The following is a 13,135-nucleotide window of genomic DNA, read 5'->3' on the forward strand; positions in this document are numbered from 1 at the left end:
AAAAAAATGCCAATATCTTTAACCTTTTGTGTTTTGTTTATAAAAAAATTGAAGTGCTCTTTATAAAAAACCTTTGCGACAATTAAACAGTTATTTTAATAATAAATTTGGATGATTTGCAATCGCTGATCAAGTATGTATGGCTCCGTGATGAAATGTCTACTAATGAAGTTTCTATATGACGAAGAAGAAAATAAATAGGAAGTCGTTTTTTCCATAACTGAACAAAACAATTGAAGCGGCCCAAATGAAAAACCTCTTATTTAGCTATATTTTTATTCAATATGTCCTTCTTAACATCTAATAACAGCTTTGTCTTGCTGGCAAGAGCTTTTTTAGATAAAGGCCGTGCCTTGACGTACCATGCTGTCAGGATGGAAGCTCAGAGTGAATCCAAATTTGAACAAGAGGTGTGGTAAACATTCTTCTCCAAGACGCCCAAACTGCAAAGACAAGTGGATTAAGGTCAGGACAGGAGGAGGGCTACATGGATGCAGGGCAGAAGTCAGGCATATTGTTTTGGGTTTCCACTCTGCACATACTCCTGCATTGAGTCAAGTTTGATATTCACTCTACTAGTCTATTATCTACCTATTTTAAGATCCCCTAATGTCAAAATGGTATACGGAATATTAAGGGAAATATATTTTTGGTAAATTGTTTATTTATTAATTAATTATCTTTAATAGAATACATTCAGAGACATTGTAAAGAATACATATTACATAGACATTTTTTAAATTTAGCTAAAAATCCTAATTAAGATAAAGGATAACCACTGAGTATAATATAAATTTTGTACAAATACACAAAGGTAATAACAAATACTAAAAATAGATAGTCCATAAAGTTGTCTTTGATACCAATTGCTCACCTTCTGTAATTTTCCTTGGATTTGTATCCTTTTATCCTCATAACCTCATAAATTTAGTTCTTTCAACCTATGACAAAGTTTCATAGTATATTCGTACCTAGGTAATAATAAAAAAATAAATAGTATATATGTAGTTGTAAATTGTAGTGGGGGTGGATTGACTTTTAGTCCTTTGGACACAAGGGTTCGGATATGCATTTTTCAGTCGTCATTTCTAATAACAATAAAAAAAATTGAACAATATTCTTCGTTATCTTTTCTTAATTAAACAAAATAAATAACTCTATTTACATTACACTATTTGCTCTTATATATCATAGAATTATAATGTTAATACATACCACAAATCTTGTACACAAAAATCTAAAATATAAGCGGGTAAATGAGTCCTCGTACTTTTAAATTTATGCAGAATGCCTTGCTATTTTTATAATGGTAAAATTAATAATTAATTTATTGATGGGGGACAGTATCGATCAAACGAAAATTATTTGCCTGTAATTTTTCTCTGTGTGTTTTGATTTTGATTTTTAAAAAAATCCAAAGTTAAATTTTTTGGAATAAAAATTCAAAAATTAAATTTGACACATTAAATTTTTTGTAACAAAAAAATTCAAAATTCTATAGCTATTCACAAAAAAAATTCAAAAACGACAGTTTTTGAAAAAAAATTAAATTTTTTCATAAACAAACTTCAAAAATTAAATTTTTTTGAAATAAATTTCGAAAAATTAAGTTCCAAGTATTAAATTTTATCGGAAAAACATTTCTAATATTAAACTTTTGTAGAAAAATTTCAAAAATTAAGTTTCAAGTATCAAATTTTATTGAAAAAAAATTTGTGATATTTAATTTTTGTTGAAAAATTTGAAACAGTTATAGCTATTTACAGAAAATTAATTTTTTTTTTGAAAAAAGAATAGAAAAATTAAATTAAATGAAAATTTTACATTTTCTAGTAAAATAAAAAAAATCCTTTTTTTTCGATGATAAAATAATGTACTCCCTACTCCAAAATTTGGATAAACTCAACGCCTCTGTCTAGCAGTAGTGGACTGCCGTGTCCAAGGCCTTTATCAAGATGTAGAGTAGTGTCTTTATGCCCAGGTTGGCGACCATGATATCAGCCAAAGGAAATCATTTTGAAAAATATAAAGGTATATCAATAAAGAAGTCTTTATGAAAGCCTCAATGTTGAACTCCTTTTTATTATTGCAAAAGCTTATCCTATTTTTTCGTTATCAAAAAGTCAACGATTTTGTATTACACACTCTATTGTTTTCCTATTCAAAAATTTAAAACTAGGTTTAATAAATATGCCTGACAAAAAGAAAGCATAAATTTTTTTTTTTTTTCAAGTTACCATATGTCATATCATATGAAATAATGTAAGAAAATATCATTCATGTTATGAATAATATATTCTTATGTTTTTTATAGAATATCGAGAGAAATTGCAAAAGCAATGATACAATGAACTGAAGTCATCCTTGAAAAAGGATAGTTCATGTACCTTTTTCCTCAATATTTATATTTTTTAAACTGTATACTAAAGATGAATCAATAAGCCTTGAACCCATCTCACCATGTATAAATTACGTTTTATTCTTTTGAATATCATTGTTTTGAGTTTGTAGTTTCCTTTTTAATTATTATTAATTAGCTAAAAGTCTGCAAAAGTGGTTAATGAACTTTTAAGTAATGATAATACTATGGTGCCATGCGCATTACTCATCAAAACAATTCGAATTTAGTGAACTATGGTTAGTAGTTACTAGAACATAACTTATTCAGTTCCTTCTTTGTAATTACAGATATTGATAATTAACATTCTAAATTCCACAACGATTCCAAATCATTAAAACTTCTTTATCAATCTGTTGCTAATTTGAGAAATGATAAGTTTTTTGTATTTAAAAGAAAGGATTTTATTTCTTTTTACGCAGGGGGCAAAAAATATCATAAAGACGGTCGTAAAAATGTATTTTACGCAAAGAGAGTTTCCACCGATTTTAGAGTTTCAGATATTTTAGCAAAAGTTAAACTTTACAGAATAATATTAAAAAAAAGTTAATTCTCCTTTAATAATATGTTCTTTTTGGTTATTTCTTTTAATATTATTTTAATTATCTGTTTATTTTATGTAACATTATCTATTTTAAGGCCTACCCTCAATACCCCCCTACATGTGTTTTTGCTTTTATGTGACTACCCTTTAAGAATTTTATTCATAATGTATTATGGATTTTATCTTACAGATATGCCTTTGGACCAAAAAAGAACAAAAATGGGGATAGAGTTGGATTAAATTATTACTCAAACTCGAAAAATACTTGACACAAGTAAAAATTAGATATTTATTTACTTGTAAATTACTCAATTAAATTTTTTTACATTGCTTGAATTCGAACCATGGGAGCTTGAAATACTCATATACTTCTTGAGTAATCAAGTATCTAATTATTTATTGTTGATATCCAGAAATATTTAATGATTCCTGTGGAATGCAAATTGATATATAACTATTCAAGATAGAAATTTATACTGGTTTATGTTGAAACAATTTGCAAGCAATATAGGCAATAATTTTATCTGACTCTGTGAGATATGGTGGCTTTTCTCTAAAAATCCCAAACATGTTTTGTAGCTCCTAGGACATTGTCCTTTATGTGCTTAGGTATCGTATAGGTTATCTACGTGTAAAAAAATCATCATGTTGTATGATTTATAAAAAAAAATCACTGTTAAACTGAAATTGAAGAGTTTTACACAAGTGTTACATTAATTTATCCTTGTTGTGTTTTAATTAGTTAATTGTTTTTGATATTTTTATTGTACTTCATTAATGACTAAGTGGTTTAATTTTAAACTAAAATGTTTATTTATGGTTTTAGTAACGCATTTCTTCCGAACATATTATATTGTCTTAAATGTATAAGTGCATATATTATCAATGAATTATTATGAATAAATAACTTTGTTGGGGACAGAGGGCTGGAAAAACCTAAATATGGAAGAAGAAGCAATCAACTACATGGTCACAGAAGTGGTTTCGGTACAGGTTGTCGACATCCTTGACATACACCAGCAAATCAAATATAATTTTTGGGATATCTTTCAAACAGCCGCGATTGTACTGAAATTACATCATGGGACAATAAAACATAGGCACCATAAACATTAAAACTGTGTAGAAATATCGAAACTTTACATTACTTATTAAACTTAAACTTAGTTTGCCATAATGCGTTAAATACTATTTAAAAATGAATACTGGGGTTCCCTTTAACGAAATAATTTCGATGGGTCCTGAAGTGCTGTTTAAATCGTCGGGTATTGTAAGTACTTGCTGGAAGCAATTGAAAGAAATCAATTGTATACTTTGTTCTTTAGACGATCCACTGAACTTTAACCATGGATAAAACACTAGAAATGGATTCTTCAAGACATTTGGACTTTTGGCAATTATACAAATTGTGGAGAAAGACCATAGAAACCACAAACACAACCTTCTTGCCTATTAATGGAACTAAAAATTTGAGAAAGCTGCATAATACATACAAGGCTTAATAACCCCTAAATCCCCTGCTACCCGGAAAAAAAAACCTTCCTCTTTCAAGTATCTACAAAAAAAAAACAAATTGTGGATTCCCCCACTGATTTGGTACGTAAACATTTCCTTCGTTTAGGCTGTAAACGGTAGAAAGATGTACTCACAAACTCCCAAAAATATTTTGCAACCCTTCAATGGACTCAAAAGGAAAGTGGTTCTACTACTCAATGCCTATTTCAACCCTTTTTACGAATAAATCCAGAGTTGAAGATACAGAGAGAGACTGCACATTCTGTAAGTCTTGTCTAGAGACTTCTAGTCATCTGTTCTGCGATTGGTCAAAAGTGGATCCCTTAGTGCAAAGGACCACAAAGTTTCAGATGGAATATTCTTAATCGTCAATAATGATTAGAGATTGCCTTGCAATGTTACCGCTAACAAATAGATTAAATATCACAATAAAATGATATTTATTCTTTACGGAGAAAGAAGTAACGACTCTTGCATAGCTATTGGTCTGGAAATAATTCTCATAAGATCCGACGGAGTGCTGGAGAGGTTCAATGTGAACGGAATCGTTTGAATAACTAGACGAATGGAAAACAACACATCTAATGGGAAATCTTATTTATATGTGCATATTTGATTTAAATATATGGGGCTACACGTTGTTTCGTTTTTTGTTTTTAATATGTTTGATTGACGAACAAATACAAGATTACAACATAACCATTGACCCGTATAAAAACAAATTTATTTGAATGACCCCAAAAATAAAAATCCCTTATTCAATGATTTATGATCATAGTATAATTTATAACATAACATGTAATTTTGTGAATTTATTGAAGAATAAATTGTCTTCTGTAGTCAAATAAGAATAACATTGAATTATAAAAAAAGAACTCTCAATAAAATAATTATATACTGAAACCTTCTCGAGTGAAGTTCCTTCATACGTGCAATTTTCCGAGTGTATATATATTTATTAATACACCGATATCTATAAACAAAAACTTTGCTGTTGAGCCTTCCTCTCGACCATATACTACTTAATAGAGTCTAAGAGATTAAGATCAGTAGAAAAGGGAAATTTTTGTCTCAAAAGTACTCGAAAACGTCTTTGAACCATTTTTGCAATGCATTTGCAGTGCAGGCTCCTTTCTCCTGTAGCAATATTTATTACTTGGGTATCAAAATCTCCCATCAAGCATCAAGTACTTATAATTTAGCAGGTGGTCCATTGAAATCTTAACACTTACTAATTCAAAAATACGAATTTATATAAATAAATTCATATTTTTGTATATTTTAGCATAAACAATAAGTTTAACACCAGACTGACCAGAGAGCTACCAAAAAAGTTGATGGAAAGGGTTTTCTGAAGCCACTTTTTACAGCAAAAATTACAGAAAACCCATCTCCTCCGGTGCAAGGCTCTTTTAAATGAGTATTTAAGTTCTTTTGAACTGTTTTTGGACACTTTTGGCCCCCCTACAACCCTGATACAAACCCCCTCGACTAAACCTACAGTGTCCTTCATCCTAATACAGAGGCCCTCAAAGTGACTGTCAGCCAGCACTGGGTCAGCATGACGAGATTAATACATCGGCACCGGGTGCGAGGCCTATAGACGTCGTCTGAAAGTTATCATTGGTGCTAAGGGCGGCTACATTATTGAATAATATAACTCAGCCACACATTTATTTATAGCATTACTTTTGTTGAAATTCTATTGTTAACAAATAAATTACATCGTTTATGTTATTGAAGCTTTAATTTTGAATCCCCCTCTTCATTTTCAAACTCAGAGGAACAAATCCTTTCGGTTAAAGCTTATTTCTTAGATCATTTCTTTGAAGTTGTAAGAGAGGAAGTGATCGTGAAAAAATAATTACCCTATAAAAGTAAATCCATTGACAGGAAAGGATCGAACGGATATTGTGAGAAATCCTCGAGAAAATGCTTTGAGACCTCCATTTCTGAATATATCCATAGCACAATGGCTTATTCCACGGTATTTTGGAAAATAATAGCAATCTGCTTGAAGTTTTGATTTCACTACGTCAAATGGTAAGATACTCGCCCAAGAAATCCAACCTATAATAATAAATATTCAATTAAAGAGTTGAAAAATGGATAAATTGTAACAAGGGATTTTCTTCATTAAAAAAAGGAGAAGAAATGACCTGGAATGAACGGATCTAGTTTGCTAATTCTTCCCAAATGTTGTGGAACTACTCTTCGTTTAAAAAATAGGGCGTTGTTCACACTTAAAAACAATCATTTACTTTTCAAAATAATCAACAGTAATAACATTGTTAATAAGGGCAAGGCACACCTGACAGCTACCAAAAAACACATTAAAGTTTTTGATGTTGTGAAAATATCATTTTTCTCTCTAGTAATTTTTTTTTATTTCGCTTTTCTTTTTAATATAGCTCTGTTTTTGTTGACTACTAAAATTACTAACAAAAATATTGTCTGAATAATTTAGTTTTATAAATGTAAAAGGCAAGAAATGAAAAAGGAATTTTAGTCTTTTTTTGAAAAAATAAATGCTAAAAATGTGAAACATTTTTAGCATTATTATTCTGTTAAAAACTCTGAAAAATCACATATTATCTCTGACAATTTGTTGAAAGTTTAGGAAGACAGTACTTTATCTGTCTTGACGTTTCATTATATTTTCTGCAACAGGCTATTAGAGGATGAGCTTAAGCATAAATTCCAGTCCGTATCTATCGAGAAATGTATTTTATTCTGTAATTAACAGTTAAAAAATTTTATTAACTTTTTGTATCATTTTGTACTTGTAAATATCAAATGAAATGCTGCACAGAAACTTGTTTGAACTTGCCTCAGTCCGCAAATTAAAAATAAATAGAGTTGAACAAAGCAAAAGCAAAAAGAACGCCTTTTATGCAAAAAAATTATTTATGTCAACTTTTATTTTTGTTTCATATTGATTAGTCTTCTTTTCTTTTTAAGTAACTTTTTATAACGAAATTTTGATGTAGGGGTTAAAATTAAATTCAATTTTAGCTCAACTTTTCGGATGCAAAAGCATCTTTCAAGCACTTTAGAAAAAATAATGCGTACTTTCTTTTATCTAATTTCAATTTAGTACGAAGTGATTTGTAAATCTCGTGATCATTGAAGCCTTTTTATGCTTGAAGGAATAGTTATACAACATTTTAGTTCTAAAAAGTTAAGTTTTAAGGTCATATAAAGGGTCTTAGGTCACAAAAAATGTCAACTTTTGCTACATTTTTATTTTAGTGTGTGTACTAGGCTGTCCAATTTTAGAGAAACATGATAATTCAATCTTCTGGTGTATTTTAATGAAAAATTAGTGTTTGTAAAGTTTCAGTCTTCAAAAGGCGATTTTTGAGCTCTGTAGACATTTGAAAAGATTTTTTTTAACGAGATTCTCTATTTGTAAAGGGATTCGGAAGTTTGAATTTTAAAGTTATGTTGTTGAAGTTCAAAAGTTTCATGAAAGTTCCTTTGTTTTTTTTGACCGGATTTTTTTATTGCAATGTGCCTAAAAGATGCTTTGGCGTCTGATAAGTTTTTTAATACAAAAAAATTGCAATATTTAGTTTCCAAAATAACCGTATTTCTTGTAGTGGATGATATATATATATATATATTTTGATAATTTGATTATTTATTTCATTAGAATAACCATCTACATATATGTACTCACCCATTACCTATCTAAAAATTTCATAAAATTAGTATTCATATATTATTATCAAGCAACGAAAAAATGAGGGGAAAAAAAGAGTAACCTGTAGATCCAGAGTGGATCTTGATCCAATTTAAAAAAACAAACATTATTTTTCCTTTACAATTCTGAACCCACCATCTCTCCTTTCTAGTTAAAAACACCAAAAATTCTTATGTGCTTCTTCACTAGCTCTTCCAAATCTCTAAGTATAGCTGACGCTGGTGACCTTAGGTCATACGCTATAAAATAGCATCTTCGAGAGGATTTAATTAATTAATTTTACTAAAACTCGATTAGAAACACTACTCAGATTGCCAATTATAATTTGCTCTCCTTGCAGTTAAATTATTAATTTTTACATTGAACATCTACATTAAGACACAATTTGCTGTTATTACCTGACACTATCATTAATAAATGTATACTACCTGCAATTCCCCCGGCTATAAACGTATTAACAGTCTCATTTTGTATGGACATTTTATCAGTAAGCCACGTATATGTACTCATATAAAGTCCATATGATACAACGTCCCTTAAAGAAACGATTCCAAAACCATGAAATAGTCCACGAAATCCATGATGTTTGTATATTCGTCTGGCAACATTAAAGCTTCCCTGATAGGTTTTATCTATAGTCAATGTACATTGTCAATAATATTTGATTAATATTCGAATATATATTTCAATCCACTGGGTAGGGATTTTAAATCCGGAAAATTGCTGGGTAATGTATGTTACATTTTATTTCACAAAATTATTCAGCAATTCACTAATATTTTGATTTTACAGGAGGGGGCTTAAGGAAAGGTCAATCAAACCAACCAACTACAGCTTTAACCACAGGCCCCAACCTGACCCTGAACCTGAATAAAGAACTACCTATTAATACATTGATAAAGAACTACCTATTTATATTAGCCACTGCTTCGAGGACGGAAGCCTGCCAGGAGTCAACAGTTTTTTGTAAATGTTAGTTGGTCTACCTCTCTATGATGTCAGCAGACATCACATACTAATCCAAAGGGTCCAGATCCGGTGAACTAGGAGGCCGCATTTCCTTTACTCAAAATTTCAGGCAGTGTGGAGAGCATTTTTTGCTCTAAGAAGGATCATGAGTCTTCCTTCATGAAGTGTTTGTATTCAGAGGATATCTTCAGGATACATTTTGTCTACTCAATCTGATGGCCACATTTTCATAAACAGACATCTCAGGATTTCCAAAATATTGAGGTTTAAATTTGTCTGGATTTAAAATCCCCACTCTTTAGATCTTATTTGACGTACTTACTGTCTTTTTGTACTTGCATTTTGATTTTGACCAGATCCACTGGACAAGAAACTACTAACTGACCAACTCCACCTAAACATCCACATGTAAACGCTTTAAGATACTTATTCATGTCTTGAACCCCATTTAAATCCTTTGCAATGCCGTAAAACCCGAAGAATAGAGAATTTTGTGCTCCAACAAATATTAATGGAAATGTCATTCCACGAAAGAAGCTCCGATGCTTATGAATAATGTTTTAAAATGATTAATGTTCATTTTGAAAATTAAAGAATAATCTCCTCTTGAGTAAATAAATTGATTAAAACAAATGCTTACCCCTTCATTGGTAATCAAATTCTTAGTTTGGAAAATTATTGATGAATTTTGAAATGCTTGTTGTCGAACCTAATAACATATGGAGTTTATTTTTATAAATTAAAATTAGCAAAATAGTTATTCGATACTTGTAAATCTACAAATACTATGACAAGATAGATAATTTGATCATTTCATGATAAATTGTTAAGAGGAAAGAGATTTGACTAAAATGTGCCTGTAGTATTTTTGCCGGTAGTCAAAATTAGAAATGAAATTTTTGATATTAACTCAATCCAATTCAGAGGTTTGAACATAAAAAAAAAATATTTCGATGAATATTTGGTTAGCGATACATCGTAAGTCAAAGTAGTGATATGCAAATGTAATACATCGTTAAAAATCTTTCAGCTTAACAAAAACTATAAATTAATTTTTTTAAAGGGGAAAAAAATTAAACTGTTACCTTTAGTTTTTCAAAGTCAATGATTTTTTATTTCGTTTTTACACTTAAATACCAATGGAGTTATGTAAAATATATACTAAAATAAACATTTTAGCTTAAAATTAAAGATTCGGCGTAAGATTACATTACAAAGTTAGTAGAATTTACACAAAATCGTATATAAAACTGATACTTTCAATAATATCCTAGATTAAAAAAATACTGCATTCACAATGAAACTAAGATAATTGATTAAAATACAAAAACCAAGCCTCAAATTTAAATTGTCTTAAAATCCTTTTTAAAGCCCTTAAACGGTGTCTTGAAGTTGACGAAAGATACTTAATTTCTTCTCCCTCCAAAGTCCAGGAATTATTCCGCAGAGTTTTAATGGAATTTTAATAAAAAGAGTTGTATATTTTCCTGCTGTAGCATTAACAATTGCTTTCATCTCCTGAGGATGTAACACATCAGTATTTGTTATTCTGTTTTCTAATAACGAAATCCTGAACAATAAAATACCTTTAGGAATGTTTATACTATCATGTTCTAATCCTTTTTTATTTAGCTTTACCAAGCAATTTAAAATGTCCACATCCGGACAATCCACAAAGGCATGTGCATAGAGTGTCATGAAAAAGTTTACCACAATCCTTGAAAGGTATAAATAACTTAATTATCCAGTGGATATTTCGAATTGAGCAGTAAACCCAAAAGGCTTGATATGATATATACTCCCCCTTCCCTACATATGATGAATGTGGAATTTTTACTTTAAGGAATATTGTATGAATTTGCTGCTCTCGTGAGCCCATAACTTAAATCTTCCGTCCCCAAACGGTAAATAACTATCAATATCATGAATGGTAAGAATTCCATTATATTCTTCCAGAGATGCATGATCTTTGAGGTTAGTATAAAAAATAAAAAACTTTTCCCTAAACTTTGCCAGCTTATATCTAATAATGAATCTCACCTTTCCCCCCCTCCCCCCCATTTTTAACCATCCAAATATAGAAACCTTATTTAAAACTGAACATAGGATATTTCATAGAATAGGATTAATGCTCTGCTTCATAAAAATCACTATATTTATAGATATAGTATTTTATTAACATTGATTAAATATTCATTTATCTAAAAATAAATCGTTTTAAAAAATACGGTCTCATCAAGGTTCCTGCGCTTTTTATTTTTAAAGTAGGGACGGATTAGTGGTGTATTGTTCTAGAAAATATGGAACTACGTCGGGCTACAAGGTGTCGGGTTTTGGGTAGCTTGCGGGCTTTTGGGCCAGAATAAGAGAATCTATGCTATAAATGTATTCCAAAATATCCTTAAAGATAGAGCTAAAGATATTTCAAACATCAGAATCTAATAACTAATTGATTAAGTCCTACATCATACAACAGGGCGTCCCCATGATTATATTTGAATGAAATTCTTCATTTGGAACCCCCCTCTCCTAAGGAGAGGTCCTACATCCCCTGCCCCTGTACAATCAAACCCCAATCAATTTAATTAAAAAACATTAATTTTGTAGCTTCATATAACACATCGGTCAATAAGTACCGGCCCTAGATAGGAAAACAACATTTTTTGGCCACAATTCATTTTTACTCATCATTATAATTTCTTTTTAGAACAATAAGATCATTCCAAAGTTTCTCTAGCTTTTCGATATCACGGATGTAGAACGATTTATCGAGACCTTCAAAATATGCTTCCCTTTAGACTATCACTTCCTCATCTGAGCCAAATCTCTTTCCACGGAGCATCTTTTTGAGTTCTGCGAAAAGCCAGTAGTCGCTGGGGGCAAAATTTGGAGAATAAGATGGGTGCAATAGCAATTTGAAAAACAATTCGACCACTTTTGCGGCTGTTTTTATTGACTTTTGACACGGTGCATTGTCTTGGTGAAAGAGCACCTTTTTCTTCTTCAATTGAGGTCTTTTCTGGGTAATTTTGTCCTTCAAACGATTCAACAAACCTATATTATAGTCGCTGTTGATTTTTTTTCCATGTTCCAAGTAGTTAATGAATAAAACTCCATCTGAATCCCAAAATACAGAGGCCATGACCTTGCCAGCCGATGTTTGAGTCTTTGAACGGCTTTCTCCGTCTGCACACCCCTCAGGAGACTGCCGTTTTGATTCTAGAATGAAATGGTGAATCCATGTTTCAGCTATTGTGATGTACCGACACAAAAACTCCTTCTTATTTTTCGTGAACATCTCCAAACAGCTCTTTGAATCATCTGGTCGTTGTTGCTTTTGCTCTGGTGTGAGCAAACGGGGTACTCATTTGGAAAACAGCTTTTTCATACCCAAATGTTCGTGTATGATGGTGTAAACACTACCCTTTGATAACATCAGAGTGTCAGCTATCTTTTGCAACTTTACTTTGCGAATGCCCATGATGATTTTCATGGTTTTTTCAATGTTTTCCGGAATAACCGCCTCATTTGGCCGACCAGGGCATTCAGCATCATCGGTGTCCGTACGACCAAGTTTGAAATCGGCAAACCATCGTTTGAGGTTGTTTTTGATAGGGCATATTCCGGATAACATTTTTCAAACCAAGCTTGGGCTTGAACGGTGTTTTTTCACATCAAAAAGCAATGATAAATGAACACACGAAATTGCATTGAATCCATCGTTTTTAAGAATAACAAAAGTGGCATCATTTAAACCACTGTAACTCGATACATAATAAACCAAACGTCATGGACCTTTTTAATGTTTGAACTTTCGAAAAATATTTTGTTATTTTGTTAGTGGCGCCATCTGGTAGTTAGGCCCGGGACTTATTGACCGATGTAATATAATTAAACTTATTTCTTTGTGTTAATGATTTTTTAAGCCTATTTTTCAATTTCTAAAATTGAAGTTTGATTGATTAGACAATTTTATATGTTTAGCGTATATTTATTCAAAATC

The 13,135-nt window shown here is 30.8% G+C and overlaps 1 protein-coding gene across 2 annotated transcripts in view; it reads right to left on the minus strand.

Moving 5' to 3' along the window:
* Nucleotides 1-644: 644 nt before the first annotated feature.
* Nucleotides 645-13,135, minus strand: part of LOC121122827 (solute carrier family 25 member 45) — a 46,242-nt gene continuing 33,751 nt past the window's right edge. For both annotated transcript variants that reach the window (XM_040717888.2, XM_040717887.2), the window contains exons 3-7: nt 9,773-9,841; nt 9,455-9,677; nt 8,592-8,795; nt 6,326-6,527; nt 645-971 (exon numbers count right to left, since the gene is read on the minus strand). In XM_040717888.2, the coding sequence (XP_040573822.1) occupies nt 920-971; nt 6,326-6,527; nt 8,592-8,795; nt 9,455-9,677; nt 9,773-9,841 (750 nt within the window). In that variant the 3' untranslated portion in view covers nt 645-919. The remainder of the gene's footprint in view (nt 972-6,325; nt 6,528-8,591; nt 8,796-9,454; nt 9,678-9,772; nt 9,842-13,135) is intronic.

Source organism: Lepeophtheirus salmonis, chromosome 8 (genome assembly GCF_016086655.4).
Source record: "Lepeophtheirus salmonis chromosome 8, UVic_Lsal_1.4, whole genome shotgun sequence".
NCBI lineage: Eukaryota > Metazoa > Arthropoda > Copepoda > Siphonostomatoida > Caligidae > Lepeophtheirus > Lepeophtheirus salmonis.